This window comes from Protopterus annectens, chromosome 8.part0 (genome assembly GCF_019279795.1).
Source record: "Protopterus annectens isolate FY-2018-M chromosome 8.part0, PAN1.0, whole genome shotgun sequence".
Lineage (NCBI taxonomy): Eukaryota > Metazoa > Chordata > Ceratodontiformes > Protopteridae > Protopterus > Protopterus annectens.
The window spans coordinates 1,754,061,981-1,754,080,281 of NC_056741.1; the positions used below are offsets into that span (position 1 = coordinate 1,754,061,981).

At 36.9% G+C, this 18,301-nt stretch overlaps 1 protein-coding gene across 1 annotated transcript in view; it reads right to left on the bottom strand.

Annotated features, from left to right (window-relative positions):
- LOC122809619 (cytochrome P450 2J6-like) overlaps positions 1-18,301 on the bottom strand; it is a 691,727-nt gene that overhangs the window by 258,908 nt on the left and 414,518 nt on the right. Inside the window, exon 5 of the mRNA XM_044081252.1 lies at positions 876-1,049. Within this exon, the coding sequence (XP_043937187.1) occupies positions 876-1,049 (174 nt within the window). The remainder of the gene's footprint in view (positions 1-875; positions 1,050-18,301) is intronic.

Sequence of the window (18,301 nt, forward strand, 5' to 3'; positions counted from 1 at the left end):
AAAACTCCACTGCCAATCATGAGTGGACAGGTGATCCGCTGTGGTGACCCCTAACCGGGAAAAGCCGAAAGAAGAAGTGATTATAAAGACTGTACAAATGAAAACATACTGCTAGGTCTTAATAGCAAGGATAGCAGATATGAAGGTTTATTACACCATGTTTTTCTCAAAAATAGTAGCCACCTCTTGCACACATTGTTAATTTATCACTCACTGTTAAAGGACATCCAGCTTGCTGTAAACAGGTTTAATATCATTATGTTGAGTCATAGGCGGTCGCACTTCCACAAAAGTCAAAATGCTGAATTCCAGTATACCCACTGAACCTCAAAATTCCCTATCTCTCTGGACCCCGGAACAAGCATTACCATGGGTGCAGAAGGGGGCACGATTGGGTGGTTGGTATTGTTGGTATTTGACACCCCAACATTTACGATATGGAAGACGTGCAAGTGGACTTTGCCTGTGACCCAACCCTGTAAACATGCTGGGATAATATCAGTTCCTAAGCTAACTGGTGCCACTTACATCTGGACAACTGGACAAGTTTCAATCTATAGCCACTGGCAATGGTATTAGAGAATTAAAACTACAACTGCTGATCTTGTCTTAACCACCCCTGGTGTCCTGCTGGTCTCTATACCCATCCTTATCTTTTTCAGATTACATATGTGCCATTATATTTTTCCTTTATAACAGGCATTTGTGATATCTTCTATTTTTGTACCGCCATTCCAGAAATGAACTTTGCTATTATAAGGTGCATTTCAGCATAACCTGCCCTCTTGGAAATGAAGATTCCATTTTCCTAAACTAAACAGCAATAATTCTACACAAAATCATAATGCAATGCATTGTATAGTGACATATCTTACTTTATTAATTTCTTCTAAATAACAGTCCACAATGTCTCTGGGTTCTCCTGGTTTTAGAGTATTTTTGTGTTCCTCTACAATCTTCTTCAGAAAACCTTTGATCTCCGAAGTGTTCCTGAAAATTTTTTGAAATGGAAGAGGAAGACATCTTATAATAGGCACTGTGTTGTACAGCTAGAATAGAAATAAAAAAAAATAAAGAATGAAACCGTGATAACTAGAGATATACCAGAAAATATGACAGCATAGCAAGTATGGAAAAACAAGTTAGAAAAGTAGGCAATGTGCATCAATTGACGCATGCATAATTACACATTTAATCTGAAAATGGGTCTGAGCAGCTCCAAGTTTCCTTTCTCAGGTTTATAAGTTTATCGGTACTTACAAGGCTATTGATCTGTGAGGATCCTATGAAGCTTAATCCTACATTCCCATGGTAGTTTTCTTGTCTTTGTGTTTTAAGTATGAGTAATGCAGAGATAAACAAAACAAGGTTATATCTTGGATATTTACTTATGGAATGGAAGAGGGTTCCATAGAAGTCATATCCTCTGTGATACATACCTATACCTCTATAGTGTTCTATTTATGTTTTAAAAATGATTGAGATCCCTTCAGAAGGTGTTCATGCTACCATCGGACTTGTGAATGTGTAATAGGTTAGAAAGGATAGGGTCTGTTAAGACACTGTGCACAAGACAAAGGTTGCCTTTTAGCAGCATATATAATACCGAGATGAAGGATAAGGCTTTGATACAGTCTGCATAGTTTTTATAATTTAGACCCTTGATTATTTTAGAGAGAAAGCTGTGTCATCTTTCCAGTTGTGCTAAATGTTTGGAAAGGTACATACCGAAAGTGGCATCATACTTAATTATTGGCCTAATGAGAGCCAAGTGCAGTAGAATGATTATATCCTTAGACCTGGGTTCAATGTCTTTATATATAAGTTGTGTGATGAAAAAGGACTTTCAAATTACAGTGGATGCATGGTGATCAAAGGACAGTCCATTGTCTAAACACGTTTCTCGATCTCCGACTACAGAATCAACTTTCAGTTGGGTTGTAAAGTATACTATTATACTCTTCTTGGCATTTCATTTTAGTCCATGGTTTTGACACCAGCTATTTGCTTGAGAAAGGCCTTCTTCACATATTTTGTTGTCCTTTGCCAGTTAATGATGGCACCAAGTTTACAGTCATCTGCAAACGTGGTCATTCATAAACCCTTAAAATTTGCTTTGATCTTAAAGATGTAAATGCCAAAGAGGAGTGACCTAATGACTGAACCCTGGGATGCACCAGTAGTAACCAGTCTCTTGGAGGAGGTAGACCTGCCAACCCTAATTTCCTGGGTTCTATTTATGAGTCAGTTAACTATCAAATTAGTTGCATAGGGATTTATATTTAACAGGGAAAGTTTTCATTGATACCCGATTATGGAATCGTGGTCAAAGACTTTGCAAGGTCTAGATACATGGTGTCTACAGATCTGCCATCATCCATGGCTTCAGTAAACTCTTCAAAGAAGTTAGCCAGGTTAAGTAGGTAGGATCTGCCCTTGACAAATCCAAACTGCTTGAATCAAAAGTTTGCAGGTTACCTATGTCCATATTTATTAGTTCAGGAGCCTTAAAGATGAGGCTTCTCAGGTTTATGGGTCTATAAATACTCAGCTCTATTGACAACTCACCATTATGCAAGGGGATGACTGTTGCTCTTTGCTCTTCGTCGGGAGCAAAGGCTGTTTGAAGGCTGATATTAAATAGCCTCTCGAGAGGATCTGACAAGTCTTGTTTTAGGCTGGCCAGTAGGCAGCCCGGTATGTTATCTGATTCCTTTTAAGTAGTGTTCTTGGTCTTGATAGTGCCAAGAGGACTTGTTCTTGGGAGGTTTGTAGGATGGGGTGTAGATGTGCGTGCTCTGAGAATAAAGTAGGGGAGAAGATGGTAACATTTGAGCTAAACTTGTCCACCAGTTGATTGGCTATGTCTTCTGGTTCTGAATATGTGATGTCATTTACTGTTAACTCTGCACAGTGCTGGGAATTGTTTCTGAGTTTTCTAACATGGTTAAGATGGCTTTGTGGTTATCCTGAACCCAGGAGGCTATTTTTACCTTGTATCTGGCATTAGGTGATTTAATCTAGGTCCAGAGTTCACTGTTAAGTTTAGAAAGAGCATTTTGTCATCATAAATTAAACTTATGTTTGCATGCAATGAGGTTTTTTGTTTTACTATACAGCCTATCAGGGTTCTTTCACAGAGGTTTACTTTTAAAGCTGGCATTATATTTACTTTAATGGGGTACAGCTGTATCTATGCAGCTATATACATGCGTATAGAATTTGGTGGTACAGGATTTAATTTAAGCAGTGTGGTCATCATGTTAATATATGATTTTGAATTTAGCCATGTTATAACTCAGTTTTAGTAGGTGGAAGTCGTGGTGGTGCAGCAGTACTTTTGTTCCCTCACAGCAAGAGGTTCTCCCATTCGATTCTCGACTGGAGCACCTTCTGTGTGGAGTCTGCATGTCCTCCCCGCGGTTGAGTGGCATTCGAAAGGCATGCGTAGAATGGGTGTGTCTTCGCTGAAGGCTGGGCGTCGAGCTGGTACCTCGGTACCCGAAAAAATCTACTGCCAATCATTAGCAGACCGGAGTTCTGCTGTGGTGACCCCCAACTGGGAAAAGCCGAAAGAAAAAGAAGATAACTCAGTTTTAGTAGATTAGTCTTAGCATAATCACTAAATGCTGGGGCATTGGAATAACCTTCCTACCTTATCCTTATGATGAATGCAACTGATTTGCTGTCCAATTTAAGCAAGGATGAAGTTACATTTGGTGGGGAACAAAGCTGCCCCATACTTGTAAGGACCAATTCCAGGATTTATTACCCCTGGTAGGAGTGCGGACTGACTGGTCCAGAGAGTTTGCATTGATGGAGTAGAGAAATGTCTGGGCATGCGTATTTGAGGATATGTAAGTCTCCCTAATGATGCAGAGGTATTTGAAGTCACCTGGGAGTATAGTGTTTGGCTTAATGCATAGGGAATTCCTACTATTTCGGTAGGAGGTATGGGCTGAGAGAGACATATGGGGGGGGGGTCCTAACTGTGACATGATAAGAGGTTTTGTTATGGAGGAGTTCAATATTTGTTAGGTTGTCTACTGAGTGTGAAAGTGATTTTGTTTAAAGAATTTGAGATACCCCTGCCTTGTGGTGGGCCTGAACATGTGGTAGGCATTGAAATCCTGCAATCATGGAGTGCTCTCATTGATCTTAAACCCTGCACTGATGCAGTGCCCTCATTGGTGTTATAGCCTGCACTGATGGAGTGCTCTCATTGGTCTTAAACCCTGCACTGATGCAGTGCCCTCATTGGTATTATAGCCTGCACTGATGGAGTTCTCTCATTGATCTTAAACCCTGCACTGATGCAATGCCCTCATTGGTGTTATAGCCTGCACTGATGGAGTGCTCTCATTGATCTTAAACCTTGCACTGATGCAGTGCCCTCATTGGTGTTATAGCCTGCACTGATGGAGTGCTCTCATTGGTCTTAAACCTTGCACTGATGCAGTGCCCTCATTGGTGTTATAGCCTGCACTGATGGAGTGCTCTCATTGGTCTTAAACCCTGCACTGATGCAGTGCCCACATTGGTGTTATACCCTGCACTGATGGAGTGCTCTCATTGGTCTAAAACCTTTCATTGATGGAGTGTACTCACTGGTCTTGAACCAGGTCTGCATGATGATGCATATGTATCAGTCTGTTACAGGATAAGGAATATTTGTAGAGAGCATTTTTTTTTTTGTTAAAGCTCCTAATAATCAGCAATATGTTTATGTTATCTGGATTCTATTTTTATTATGTTGGAAGCTCTAGGATACTGATGTTGCTTAATAAAGGGACTATGGCATAAACAATGATTTATCCAATATACAAAAGCCTTGGGGGCATAAGTGCAATTTTTGAAGTTAGTAATCTTTTCTTTGTATTGTCACATTATTCTTGGTGATGGCAGAATGCTACTCAAGGCTAGGTTCATATCTGTCTCATTTATATATTCAGAGAGCTCCAACATGCTTGCCTTCATATAGTACAAGGAGGCATATATCAAACTATCTACGCCCATGTTCACTATGACTGTGTCATGTGTGAACTTGTAGTGCAAGGATGTGAGTGAAGGCATGATGTGGTGAATCCTGGCACCCGACAGGCAACTGACCATAACACTCTTCTTTAACAGCTTGGTGAGTAGTGTTATCAGTGTGCCTCAATACAGAGTCATCAATAACAAGGATATGGGGTGGTGTGGAGGCTTGTCTTATGTTTTTTTGATGTGAGCCAGTGTGACTCTGCAAGGTATGTTTCCTGGTGGGTGCTGCCTGTGTTTGTGAGGTTGCTGAGGATGCTTGTGTGATGCTCCTGCACTGGCCTAGTAATCAGGAAGACACAATTCTCACCATTGGCAAGAGTAAGGGACATACACAATGGGAGGATGACAAGTACACACACAGTAAAGTACAGTACAATTTCCATTAAGAGCACACAGAGATCACAGTCAGTCTGGGGGTTGGTTTCTCCCTCTTTCTCCAGATACCCAATAAGACTCCCCATTAGCACAGCTACAGGATTAAGATCTCAGATGAGGAGTTAAGCCAAGATCTCCAGCAATCTCTCTGTCCAACCAGTGCTTTGTATCCCTACCCAAGTAGCTGACACATACACACTTTGAGATTTGATTTATATACAAACAGACAGACTCCTGGGGAAGGCTGGCACAGGCTTACTAGCTATGCCTCCTTCTGCTCAGACTATAAGATAGTTGTCACTGCCACCACCCCCTACTTATCAGCTACTTAAGATCCTTACAAAGGGTGAACAATCATACTGTATAATGTACTATTATCCAAATTGTGTGTGACCAAGAGCAAGGCTATTGGAGTGGCCTATACAGTGTCAGCAAATACATATGCAAGTACCTTAAGAGCATAAACACATCTCACAAATATCAGCCACAAAAATAGGTTTAAATATATTTAATAATAAATACTAAAAGAACGAGACAATACTCAATCAACACGGTTACTTCCAAGTTCAGAATCACAGGAAATATTTTAAAACAACATTGAAGGACAGTCTCAAATAAATACAGAAAACATCTAAACTAATCTTTACTATATTTCTATCTATATCTAAGAGAAATTACTTTTCCCTAGTTACCTACTATTAGCAAGGCAAGTGCAGATGTGCTGAATGGATGTATCTAGGTCCAAGACAAGATACAAAATGTCCAGTCTCTCTCTCTCTGAGAGAGTTCTTAAATTATATCTCATATTACTGCTGGGCTAGCCTGGATGACATCTCTCTTTGTCACCTGCCTTCAGTTCCCAGGCTAACAGAAACTAAGAATTTTAACATCACTGTGTGAGAAGTACATATCTCAGAAGTTTGCAGAACATGGAAGTCGTAAAACAATAAAATGCTTTTACATTTGAAATCTAGTAATTATTTCTGTTTCAAGACAATGCAAAAATCTCTACCTCTAGGCATTGTGTCAGTTTCACTGAAACTGAGAGATAACACAGTTGTAAAACAATTTCAGCTTATTTTCTTGAAGTTTTGTAAGATAACTCTGCATGTTCCAGCTTCTACTATTAAAACATATTTTGCACAGGTATATAGTTTATATACATTTCTGTTCTTTTCCAGTAGGGTACATTGTGGACACATCATTGAAGCTCAGTTCATAACATACAGTTCTGTATAAGTCATATCAATATTCATAAATGACATAGAATTATTTACAAAATTCCAGATAGCTGGGCTGGCAATGTCACAGCTTGTTTCTTAGGTTATATTTAGAAGGCCTTTGTGGTCAAGGTAGGTTACTTTTAAGAGTCCCATTGAGGGGCTTGCATCAAACATTTTCTAAAATCTGTCATATTACATTATACATCTCACACATTTTTAGTACAGCTTCACAGAACTGCAAAAGTACTCTTGTATTATCTCATGAAGCAAAACACAATTTTCATGCATATTCTGAATGTCCCTCTCCCGTCTTCCTAACAACATCTCTGCTATGATGATTCTTAAAATCATTTTCATAATTTCATTACGTATAAAAAGCAATTAAATTCTTAAAGTGTACAACCAGACAATTTTGCCCCTTGTAAAATGCTGTGTGCTGTTAATGTTGCAACCTGTATTAAGTAATCTGTTATCTTGAGGAAGCGAAGCTGATTGATTTCTGTAACAAATTGGAGAAAAAGTAAATCACTTTATTCAAAGTACTCCAAATCAAATACAAAAACAGAAGCCACTGAAGGTGCTAAAGCAAAGCTTCATGTCTTCACTGCTGTTACATGTCAACACCTTAATCCCTGACAGTGGGAATAGTATGACTATAAGGATAATGAAATGGCCCCCCTTGTAAATTATGCTTGAGATGGTAACAGTATCTTTCTAAATATACCATAAGCTTGCTTTTCTCTCACTCTGTATTGCAATTCCTGTTTGAATTATGGAAACTTACCTTTACATTTTCTATAGGCTGACTGAAATTTCTCTAACTATTAAATCATTGTCATATAAATTGTATCTATTCTTAATCAATGTAGTTGTGTTTGTATTATATTTAAAGAATGTACAATTATTCTTAAAATGTGTAATACTGTGGAGCTTTTCTCCCTGGGCCTCTGCCGAAAATGGGCTCCAACCCAGTAGTCAAATGTAAATAAATATAAGCAGAGTTCATAGGACCTATAGCAATTTTGTGGCATACATATTGTGTGAAGCAAACTTCTTAAAATGTGACTGTTAAAGATATATGACATATGAAAGGGCTAGGTGTGAGAGCAATTCAGCACATGCTCTGCAATGAAAATATTGATGGCAATTTGTTTGTCCTTATAGAGGTATTATGCATTATTTCTAAACCCAAGTGACTCAAGCTGTTGTGTGGAATTGACTGAAATTTTTGTTGATGCAATATCAAAGTGTTACTTGCCTGCATGCAGCTTTCAGCTTGAGAGAAGAGTGCTGTTTATATTTTTATTTATGAGAATGAGTATAATTTCACATTTTAATTAGCTCAGAAAAAAAATCCACAAAGGAACTGCTTATAGTTTGAATGAATAAAAATGCCACCAGTGCCATGTGTCTAATATGTTAATTTCCCAAGATACAAAAACATTATTGTGAACATTTATGGAAAATAAATAAGTCATTTTTGACAGTTATATGGTGAATGTATGGTGACTGTATGTTCACTCATTTTTTTCCAAACACCTTTACTGAATTATCACTTATGACATAGGCAAATTTACATTCATATACAAGTAATCAAACTATATAAAAATAAAAAACATTATACTTCACATATATTCAGTTGCTAATGTATTAATAATTTTCTTTATGTATATTTTGTAAAATTTTCAGTACTGTTACAAGAGCTCTCATCTGCTGCTATTTATGCTACAACCCCGTTTTGCTCAGTCAAATAAAAAGGTAACAGTATGCCGACATCGATATAAAGATTTTAGGAATCACAAGTCACTGATTTTACCAGAGAAATCAAAGCATAAAATATTGAGAGACAGCACACTTGTCAGGGCTAAATAAAAACAATAATTTTATTTGTAAGCGCTTTCACGTTGTACATACAACACTTCTTCAGACAGTTAAAACAAAAGTCGTGCATAGCAAATTTAAAATAAAAAATTACCAACCAAAAGTGAGCAAAATCAGATACATCACACTGACATTTGCAGTCTAAAAGGATTGCAAATATGTATGTAAAAGAAATACTCTGACAAAGAACATCATCGCACCTAAATACACTGTTTGACATATGAAATCCTGCAAAACCATGTCAAAGAGAACAACCACTCAAATGCAATGAACATTTATAGAAAAGAATTAAAAAATTGAGTACTTAAGATTGTATATGTATCAGCAAGTAATCAATAATACAACTCGCTAATGAGCCCATAGCAGCAATGAAATATAACCAAAAACTTTATATGCTGCATTTTGTGAAAAATTCAAAGATAAATGACTGCTAGCTGAATTAAATAGAGCATTATGTGACTCAGTAAAACAGATGCTAGACATGTTAAACATCGTAAAATGCAACAACAAACAATGCATAATTCATGATGTAAATCAGTCCATATAAAATTTAAAACATATCAAAAAACTGCCATATATCAGTTTCAAAGTGAGCTAGCCTCTATTAAGATCTAACTTAATTCATAAAAAAATACATACAAATACCTTAAAAAAGATATAAACAGTTTAAGAAGTAAAAAAGTCACTAATAGCACAACACCAGACTTCCTGGTTGTAAGTTAACTGATCACAGTATAGCAGTAAAACATGTGATAAGCAACCTAATAAGTCAAAATAAGAACAAATGGATTTAAGGAGCAAAAGCATATACAAAGTAAGAACAGGAATAACATGTGGTCAAGCAAAATTTAAACAATATAAAGAGAGACATAAAACTGTTATAAAAATGATGTGAATAAGAATAAATAAAACAAACAGTCTTAATAAAACCTAACAAAAATGTAAAACCGGAAAGTCATATAATGAATAAAGACATACATGTATATAAACCCTAAAAAGCAATAAGAATACTGAATATATTAATGTGGAAATCTATCAATCAAAAAAGGCTTTAGACAGACGCTATCATTGAGGCCACGGATCTTATCTGCTTGTAGTCTAATTATCCACCTCTGTTCAGCGTGTTCAATTCTATTAATATTACCCAGTCTATTGTTCATATTTATAATTTCCAAAACTAAAAACCTAAAAGAGTGCTGGGAATTAGTATCAACAATGTGTTTAGCCATAGCTATAGTAGTGTCTTTTTTGTTATTTTATAAATATGTTCTCTGTCTGACTCTCTCCCTTAATGTTCGATTGGTTTTGTGAATCTAAAATCTAGCCAGGCCATGTAAAAGGCCAAATATACAAGATCATGTGTAGAACAATCAGCATAATGTGATATTGGGTATTTTTTATTAGTGCTAGGATGTATAAAAAAAATATCATTAGCCATAAAAGAGCACATATTGCAATGCCTGCAACTAAAAGTGCCGCATCTAACAGAATGTGGAGGTGTATTTAATGCAGCATTGTGGTAACATAACCTGCATCTTAAAAATTAGCAGTTTCTATACATCACTGTTGGATGTGTGGAGTCTGCATGTCCTCCAAATGGTCGAGTGACATTCGAAAATCGTGCATAAATGGGCATGCCTTCGTTGAAGGTTGGGCATCGGGCTGGCACCTCGGCACCATAAAAATCTACTGCCAATCATTAGCGGACCGGAGTTCCACTGTAGCGACCCCTAACTGGGAAAATCTGAAAGAAGAACAACTGTTGGATGGCCTCCTACACTTCTAAGGAAGTCTTCATTAGCTGTCTCCTATTATCAAAAGTGTAGGAGAATAGCATCCTACAGACCTTATTATTATTCATAGGTTCATAGGAAGATACTAGGTTATCAGCCCAGGGGCCTAAGTAAGCCTAGCCAACAAGGTTCCCTGGCTTATGCCACCCAAGAAAGTTATTTTTCTGTGCCCCTGTTGAGCAAAGCCACAGAAGTGATCCCCTGGGTGTATTTCCTATTTCCCATCCACTCATCAAGATTTTTCTTGAAGAGTGCTAATGAGGAACTTTGGATGACATAGATGGGTAGCTTGTTCCAGAGTATGGGAAGTCTCTTGGACAGAAATCTCTCCCTCCAGCATGTCCTGTTTATTGTGGTGACAAGGTTTAGGTCCCTAGAGTGTGTAGCTCATAATGACTGGGATTTCTTTAGGTGTAGCATGTCCAACAGCTCTGGGTTTGACATAGCTTTATATGTTAGGCAGACATCACATCGGAATAGGTGATATGCTACAGAGTAAAGCTGGAGATTTTTGAAAGGTCAGTGTAGGGCATCTGTTTGAGGCCAGTAATCCTCTTTGGGAGGTACTTCTGTGGCTTTTCCAGCTGCTGCAGACGTCTTGTGAGGTACATTCCAAAAGTGGCGTTGTACTCTATAATGGGTCTAATGAGTGTCAAGTAGAGGGGAACAATGACCTCTTTTTTCCCGGATGAGAACCCTTTTGTGATGAGGTGTGCCAAGTAGAAGGATTTCCTGACTACTGTGGCTATGTGATTATCAATATTATTATTAGAGGTAGATTTTTAGTGTTCTCTGTGCAAACTATTAGAAAAATAGGGTTTACCTATACCATGTCTGTCACTGGTAAACATTAATAAATGCTTTTCACATAATTCACTGAAATAACCTCTATTTTTCTAAACTGTTAATTAAAATTCTAGAAGAAGTATTCAAAGCCAGATCATCACTGGTCAAATGCGAGAGACGTAGAAATTGTACTTTCAAAATGTTGTCACATATATGGTTGGAGTGCATGTTGGTTCTGTCCAAAGACCATTTTTCCTAAAACTCTTTCTATAAATATCTGTATGAATGACTCCATCTTGGAAGGACAGTAAAGCATCCAAGAAATTAATCAGTTCACCGAAAGCCTGCATAGTGAATTTTAGGAAGGTAGTAGTAGTCTGAATGTATTGCAAAAATTCATTCAAACTAAGTCTATCTCCTTCCCAGATGACAAAGATGTCATCCACAAAATGTTTATAATAATAAATAGTTTGCTTAAATCTTTCATTGGTTAAGACAAAACTAGTCTTCCAGTAAGCCAAGAATGAGTAGTATTTTGTTGTAAATATTTCTTCATGTAATCAATGCCAGCATCATTAAGAATGCAAGTAAACAAAGAACAAACATCAAAAGTAACAAATAAAAAAATGTGCTGGCAATGGTTTGCTAGTACTATGGTCAAATAGAGGCATCAAAAAAGTTTGGGTGTCTCTAAGAACAGTCTCAGACTTAACTACTAAAGGTTTCAAAATGTTCTCTACATATATAGACATCGATTCTGTTAACTAACCCCTCCCCGAAACAATAGGTCGCAGGGGAAAGATCAGACTCACAAGATTTCAATTAAAGATTTATGTATTTTAGGGAGGCCTTTTATTATAGGTACTAAGGGGGTCTCAATCAATAAATATCCATAAAGTTCTTTCATGATGTATCTACTTAGAAAACAGTCAGACAGATTGCTGTGTACTCTGTGTATATCACAAACAATTGGCATATTAATCATAGCATAGGTATCTGAGCATGAAAGCATATCCATAATTTTATTTATATAGTATGGAACCATGGTGGTGCAGTGGTAGCATTGTCGCCTCACAGCAAGAGGTTTTCCCATTCAATTCTCGGCTAGAGCTCCCTCTGTGTGGAGCCTGCATGTCCTCCCGCTGTCGAGTGGCATTCGAAAGACATGCTTGAATGGGCATGCCTTCCTTGAAAGTTGAGCATCAAGCTGCACCTCGGCACCATAAAAATCTACTGCCACTCATTAGCGGACTGGAGTTTCACTGTGGCAACCCCTAACTGGGAAAAGCCAAAAGAAGAAGTTTACCAAGAATCACCACAGCACCACTTTTGTCAGCTGGGCAAAGTATAATGTCCTTATTTGCACTTAACAATTTGAGGGCTGAGTATTCCTTTTTAGGCAAATTATAGAATCTTTTATATGGTTTAAAATTGTTGTTATACATATGGTAAAGATCAGACTCACAAGATTTCATAAAAGCTGCATCTAAAGGGTTGAGCAAAGGAACAAAACAACTAGGCTTCTTCATAGTATTGATGACAGTATTCAAAGAAGGAAACATCAGCTTAAGCATGATTTTTCTACAAAACAATTGGTACTTACATATTATCACAACCACAGCTTTTCTGCATTGACAGCATTCTCAGCAGCATGATGTTTCACATTAGAACGGAATGTTGCCAAGAATGCTGTCAGTGCAGAAAAGCTGTGGTTGCGATGATACGTAAGTACCAATTTTTTTTTTGTGTGAGTAAATTGAGAAGCTACAATTGTTAAGTATGTTGCAGTGAACGCCAAGTGGTTGGCTGGAGCCATGACCTGCTGCTGTAACAGGGCCCAGGTTGTACAGGCTCAACATAGTGTCATTTCATTAATCTCTGTGAAACTGATCTCGGGTCCAGCTGTCATTGAAAATCACAGCTGTAGTTTTATGTGGCACCAGCGAGTGGTAGTTGGTTGATTGTGGAAGGCCTGTTCTCAACAAAGTAATGTTTTGAGTGTTTTCAAGGAACAAGGGTTGTGGGGAGTATGTGCAAACTTCTTTAAACAACTGTTGCAAAAAGGAACCTCCATTATATTTTTAAACAAGGAGCGTATTGTGAATAAGGAGTTTACCTGCCCTGGATAATTTTAGGCGATAATAAGTGTTTGCAATAGCATATGTTTTAAGCAAACCTGCACATCCACCTTTGAGAGTGTCTAAGGATTAAATAATTTTGATGGTTGTAGAAAAAGTGTTGATTGCGAAGCGACATGGTTTGAAATACACAGGTGTCACTTAACCAAACTATTTTAGTGCACCATAATGCAACCAGAGATTCTGAGCAGTAAATGCCTTCTCAGCCCTTTTCAGAAACTTAGGCCATCATTTCTCTGTTGCCTTCAGGAGAGTCAGGGTATAATTGATCACTGCTCCATATCACAACCACGAAACTGTCAGCATTGACAGCATTCCCAGCAGTACAATGTTTCAGTTAAGAATGGAATATTGCAGAGAATGCTGTCAGTGCAGAAAAGCTGTGGTTGTGATAATATGTAAGTACCAAACAATTTTATGTCCAGAATGGTGTCATAGATGTTGCTAGAAATAGTTGGCACAAAGGACAACCTCTTCTGTATTATTTTGTATTGATCATTAGTTAAAGAATAAGCAGAAAGATAAAAAAATATATAAAAACATGAGAAATCAAGGAACAGGGTAAGAAATGAAGGAATTCATCCATAGAATCGAACAACACTCCATCACTGAAGAAGCATTGGATGCAGAATCCAACAACCTAGTATATAATCTTTCTGCTTATTTTTTAACTGATAATCAATATAAAATAATATACAAGGGGTTGCCCTTTGTTCCAGCTACTTCTAACAACATGTGTGACACCATTCCGGACTTAACACCACATAGCACCACAACAGGCTAGAGTAATGGATATCCAAATTAAGGGGAAACTAGTGGAACAGGAAGCAATTGGTCAGGTGCCATATCAAGATATTGTGGGGCCTTCCACAGGAAATCAGTATAAACATTTACGTAAAGCCAGACAGCAAGAAAAGGAACAGGAAACTATGGAAACTCTGATGCAGTCAATACTGAGGAGTGATAGGCCAATGAGTTCCCATATGACAGAGCAACAAATGACACAGGATGAAATTGACGAGAAGGTGCCACAGGAAGATGCTACAGAACTTTCTATAGAATCCCCACAGGAAATGGAAAACAAGGAATGTCCCCTCAGTTTGGAAGAAAATGAGCTAAGAGAAGAGTTACTTGATTTAATAGACATGGATAGATATATTAAGATCAATGAGAGAACTAGACTATAAAAGGTCAATAAAACCCAAAAAGTCAGAAGTCTGGTAAAACAAATGAATGCAGTAATTAGAACTGTCCATAGAGATCCATGTGATATAACAGAAGTAAACAGGATATATTACTGTGCTGCTAAATTAGTAACTGATAAAGTTCAACCACAAGAACACACAGTAGTGAGGGAAAGGAAGGGGAGAAATTGAATACCATCATGAAAGTATCAAATAAAGAAAAGTATAAAGCAATTAAGATGAGATGTGTCACTTTTAGAAGACTATAGAAGAGGGGATAAATTGACAACAATACTGAGAAAGATAGATGTGATTAAAGCAATGCACAGTATTAGAACAGACCAGGATCTATCATGCACTATCTCAGATAACAAACTAAAAATTTCGGCACAAATGGAAAAACTTAGAAGATACACAGATAAATATAAAGGAAAAGTGCAAAATAAGCAATTTGTTGGTGACACAAAAAAGTTTTATAGAGAATTGAGAAGTAAGGTAAAAGGAATTGAAAGACTGTCAAAAACAATTTTTTTTTTGGAGAAGTATCTATGAAGATCCTGCGGAACACAACAAAGATGCTAAATGGATAGAAGAAATAAAAGAAAGAATAAGAAGTTTAAAGGTGCAGGAAATGGGATGAAGTAACAGCCAGAGAGATTGAGACAAAGTTAAGAGAAACCTCTAATTGGAAAACCCCAGGCACAGATGCAGTACCTAACTTTTGGTTAAAAGTATTAACATCTTTGCACGAGGATTTAGCCATGAATAAGAACTATTTATATGCACACCCTGAACAGACACCAACCTGACTAACAACAGGCAAAACAATGCTCCTTCTTAACAGTCAACCTGCAAGCTACCCTAAAAATTATAGACCAATAACTTGCCTTCTGACGACATATAAACTATACATGGGAATTGATGCCAACAGAGTTTATAGTCATTTAGAAGAAAACTCAATTCTGGAAGTAGAACAAAGGGGCAGTATAAAAGAAAGTCATATGGAACAAAGGATCATCTGATGTTAAATACAGCCATACTGGAGAACGTTAAAAAGGGTAAGAATTTAAGTATGGCATGGATTGACTATAAAAAAGCATTTGATAGTATCCCACATTTGTGGATAAAAGAGTGCTTGAAAATGTATAAGATACACCCTACGCTGATTGACTACATTACAGTGACCATGAAACAGTGGCAGACCACTTTGCAATTAAGTAACTAAAACAAATAAACAATTATAGCCATGATAAATGACAGATTATTATCCCATGGATAAAAATTCAAAGGGGGATATGAGTGAATCTCTGTCACCACTGCTATTCTGCCTTGCCATAAACCCATTAAGCTGTTTACTTAACAACTTAGGCCATGGCTACAATTTGGCTCCTAAAAACAACAAAGTGTAAAGACTTCTCATCTTCTCTTTGTTGATGATTTAAAACTATATAGCTCATCAGATGAAGAACTGAATGCACAGCTGCAGGTTGTCAAAACTTTTTCAGATGATATAAGAATGTCATTTGGTCTTGATAAATGTGCAAAAGCAAACTTTAAAGCAGGAAAACTACAGCACCAGGAAAAAATCAATTGGGACAAGAATGTGATATAAAAGAACTTGAGCAAGAGGGAGTGTATAAATATTTTGGAACTGATGAAGGATGAACAATAAAACATGAACAAATGTGAATAAAACTTAGTAAGGAATACTTTAGACGACTTAAATTAATTCCGAAAAAGGCATTGACATTTAGGAACAAAATCCAGGCTATAAACAAGTTTGCTCTTCCTGTCCTAACTTATAGTTTTTGAGTGATTGACTGGCCCCAAAAAGTGTTGGATATATTAGATAGCATCCTTCTTGTTTCCTTTATGCTCACCAAATGATTTCTAAAATCAGTGTATACCAAATTTATATATTCCTCGTTCTGAAGGAAGGATGGGCCTCCTTGAAATTGATTACATGTATAGATCTGCAATCGTGGGACTCCACACATATATGCTGACCTCACAAGACCCAAATGTAGTGAAAGTCTTGAAACATGAGGAGAATAAATCTAAAATGACTTCTCTGCTTAATTTAGCAGAAGCATATCAGCGTCCAGCAGGAATGGAAATCAAACCAGAAGGAGATAAAACTCAAGCAGAAACTGAATGTGCCAAAAAACAAAAGAAAGAATATAAGGTGAAGGACCAGATGAGTAGGCAAGAAATGTGGAAAAATCAAAAATATAGTTGCAAGTATAGAAAACTTCTGGAAGAACCTTATGTTGATCAGGAATGGTTAAGGAGAGGTGAATTCAAACCAAGAGATGAAAGGTTAATATTGGCAGCCTAAGATAGTGGACTATGTACATGCTGGTTTACAAAGTCCATTGAACATGTGGGAGAAACAAACAAATGTAGGTTTTGTAAAAACGAATTGGAAACAGTCGCACACCTCGTTGCTGGGTGTGACATACTAATGGCAAAAGGACTGTATACTGAAAGGCATAATAATAATAATAATATGGCAAGAGTGTTGCACTGGGGATTGTACAAACATGGTTACTGAAGTGGCTGAAAAACATTGGAAACATGAGCCACAATGCATCATAGAAAATGATGAAGTTTATATCACATGGGATTACCCATTACCAACAATTCAAAAAACAGATCCTAGAAAACCGGATACAGTGGTCCAAGAAAAGAAGACAAAAGTAGCATTGATCACTGAAGTTGCTACACCCAGTGACTACAGTGTCTTGCGTACAGAGAGAAACAAAGTCATAAAGTATCAGCATGTGCTGGCAGAAATGAGTGCAATGTGGAAGAAAGATACCCAGACAGTTCCAATAGTAGTTGGAGCAACAGGTCTTTTAAGAAAGAATTTACAGTCATATTAGGTATGTTACCAATCCATGTAACCACATATGAATTGCAGAAGGAGTCTTTACTGGGCACATTATGAGTGCTGTGAAAAAACAAATAAAAAAATAAAAACTTATAATAATGACAAAATATGGAATTATTATAGATCAATTAATGGACATGTGCCAAATGACAGAGACAAAAAATTAATTCTTCTCTCTCCAAAGCAGACATCACTTTCACTACATTGGAGACTGTTTACATGGCAATTTATACACAGATCTTATGTAATCCCTCGTAAAATGGAACTTATGTTTAAGAAAAATATTGGCTGCTGGAGATGTGATTTATCAACAAAAGCAGACTGGCAACATATGTTCTACGAATGCCATTTGATTAAACCATATTGGGATAAAATAAATTATTTTCTGCAAATGGTATTCAATGACAAATTCCAGATTTCCAAATCTATTATTTTGTTTAATGCACCTGTACCTGACTGTGTACAAAGAACAAAATATGTAATCTTGTGGACTCTCCTAGCCATTGCAAGGAAGAACATTACAACAAACTGGAAATCCAAAGCTTCTCCAACTTTTAAGCAATTCATGAATATGGTGTCAGCAGTATCGCAATTGGAAATGAACACTATTAAAGGAAGAACTGAAATAACCACATCATTATATATAGCATGGCAAAAAGTAACTGAAATACTGGAGAGTAATGACTGTAGCAGATTATAATCAGGAAACGATTGTATAGAAAGTCAATTATATGCCAACAATAGACACCCTTGTAAATACTTTATTTTGGTTTTAATGTTTGATATCTGTTTAGAGATTTTATCCAACCTTTTTAAATAATCTGTAAATACTTCACTGTAATAAATAACCTGCATTCATGTTTTCTTGTTTTTGGAAATGAATAAAAATATTTACAAAAAAAAAGAAAAAAAAAAGATTGAAACAACACTAATTTCATGAACTTTAATCATACTTTGACTTAGGAATGGGGTCTATTCCCATCATAGT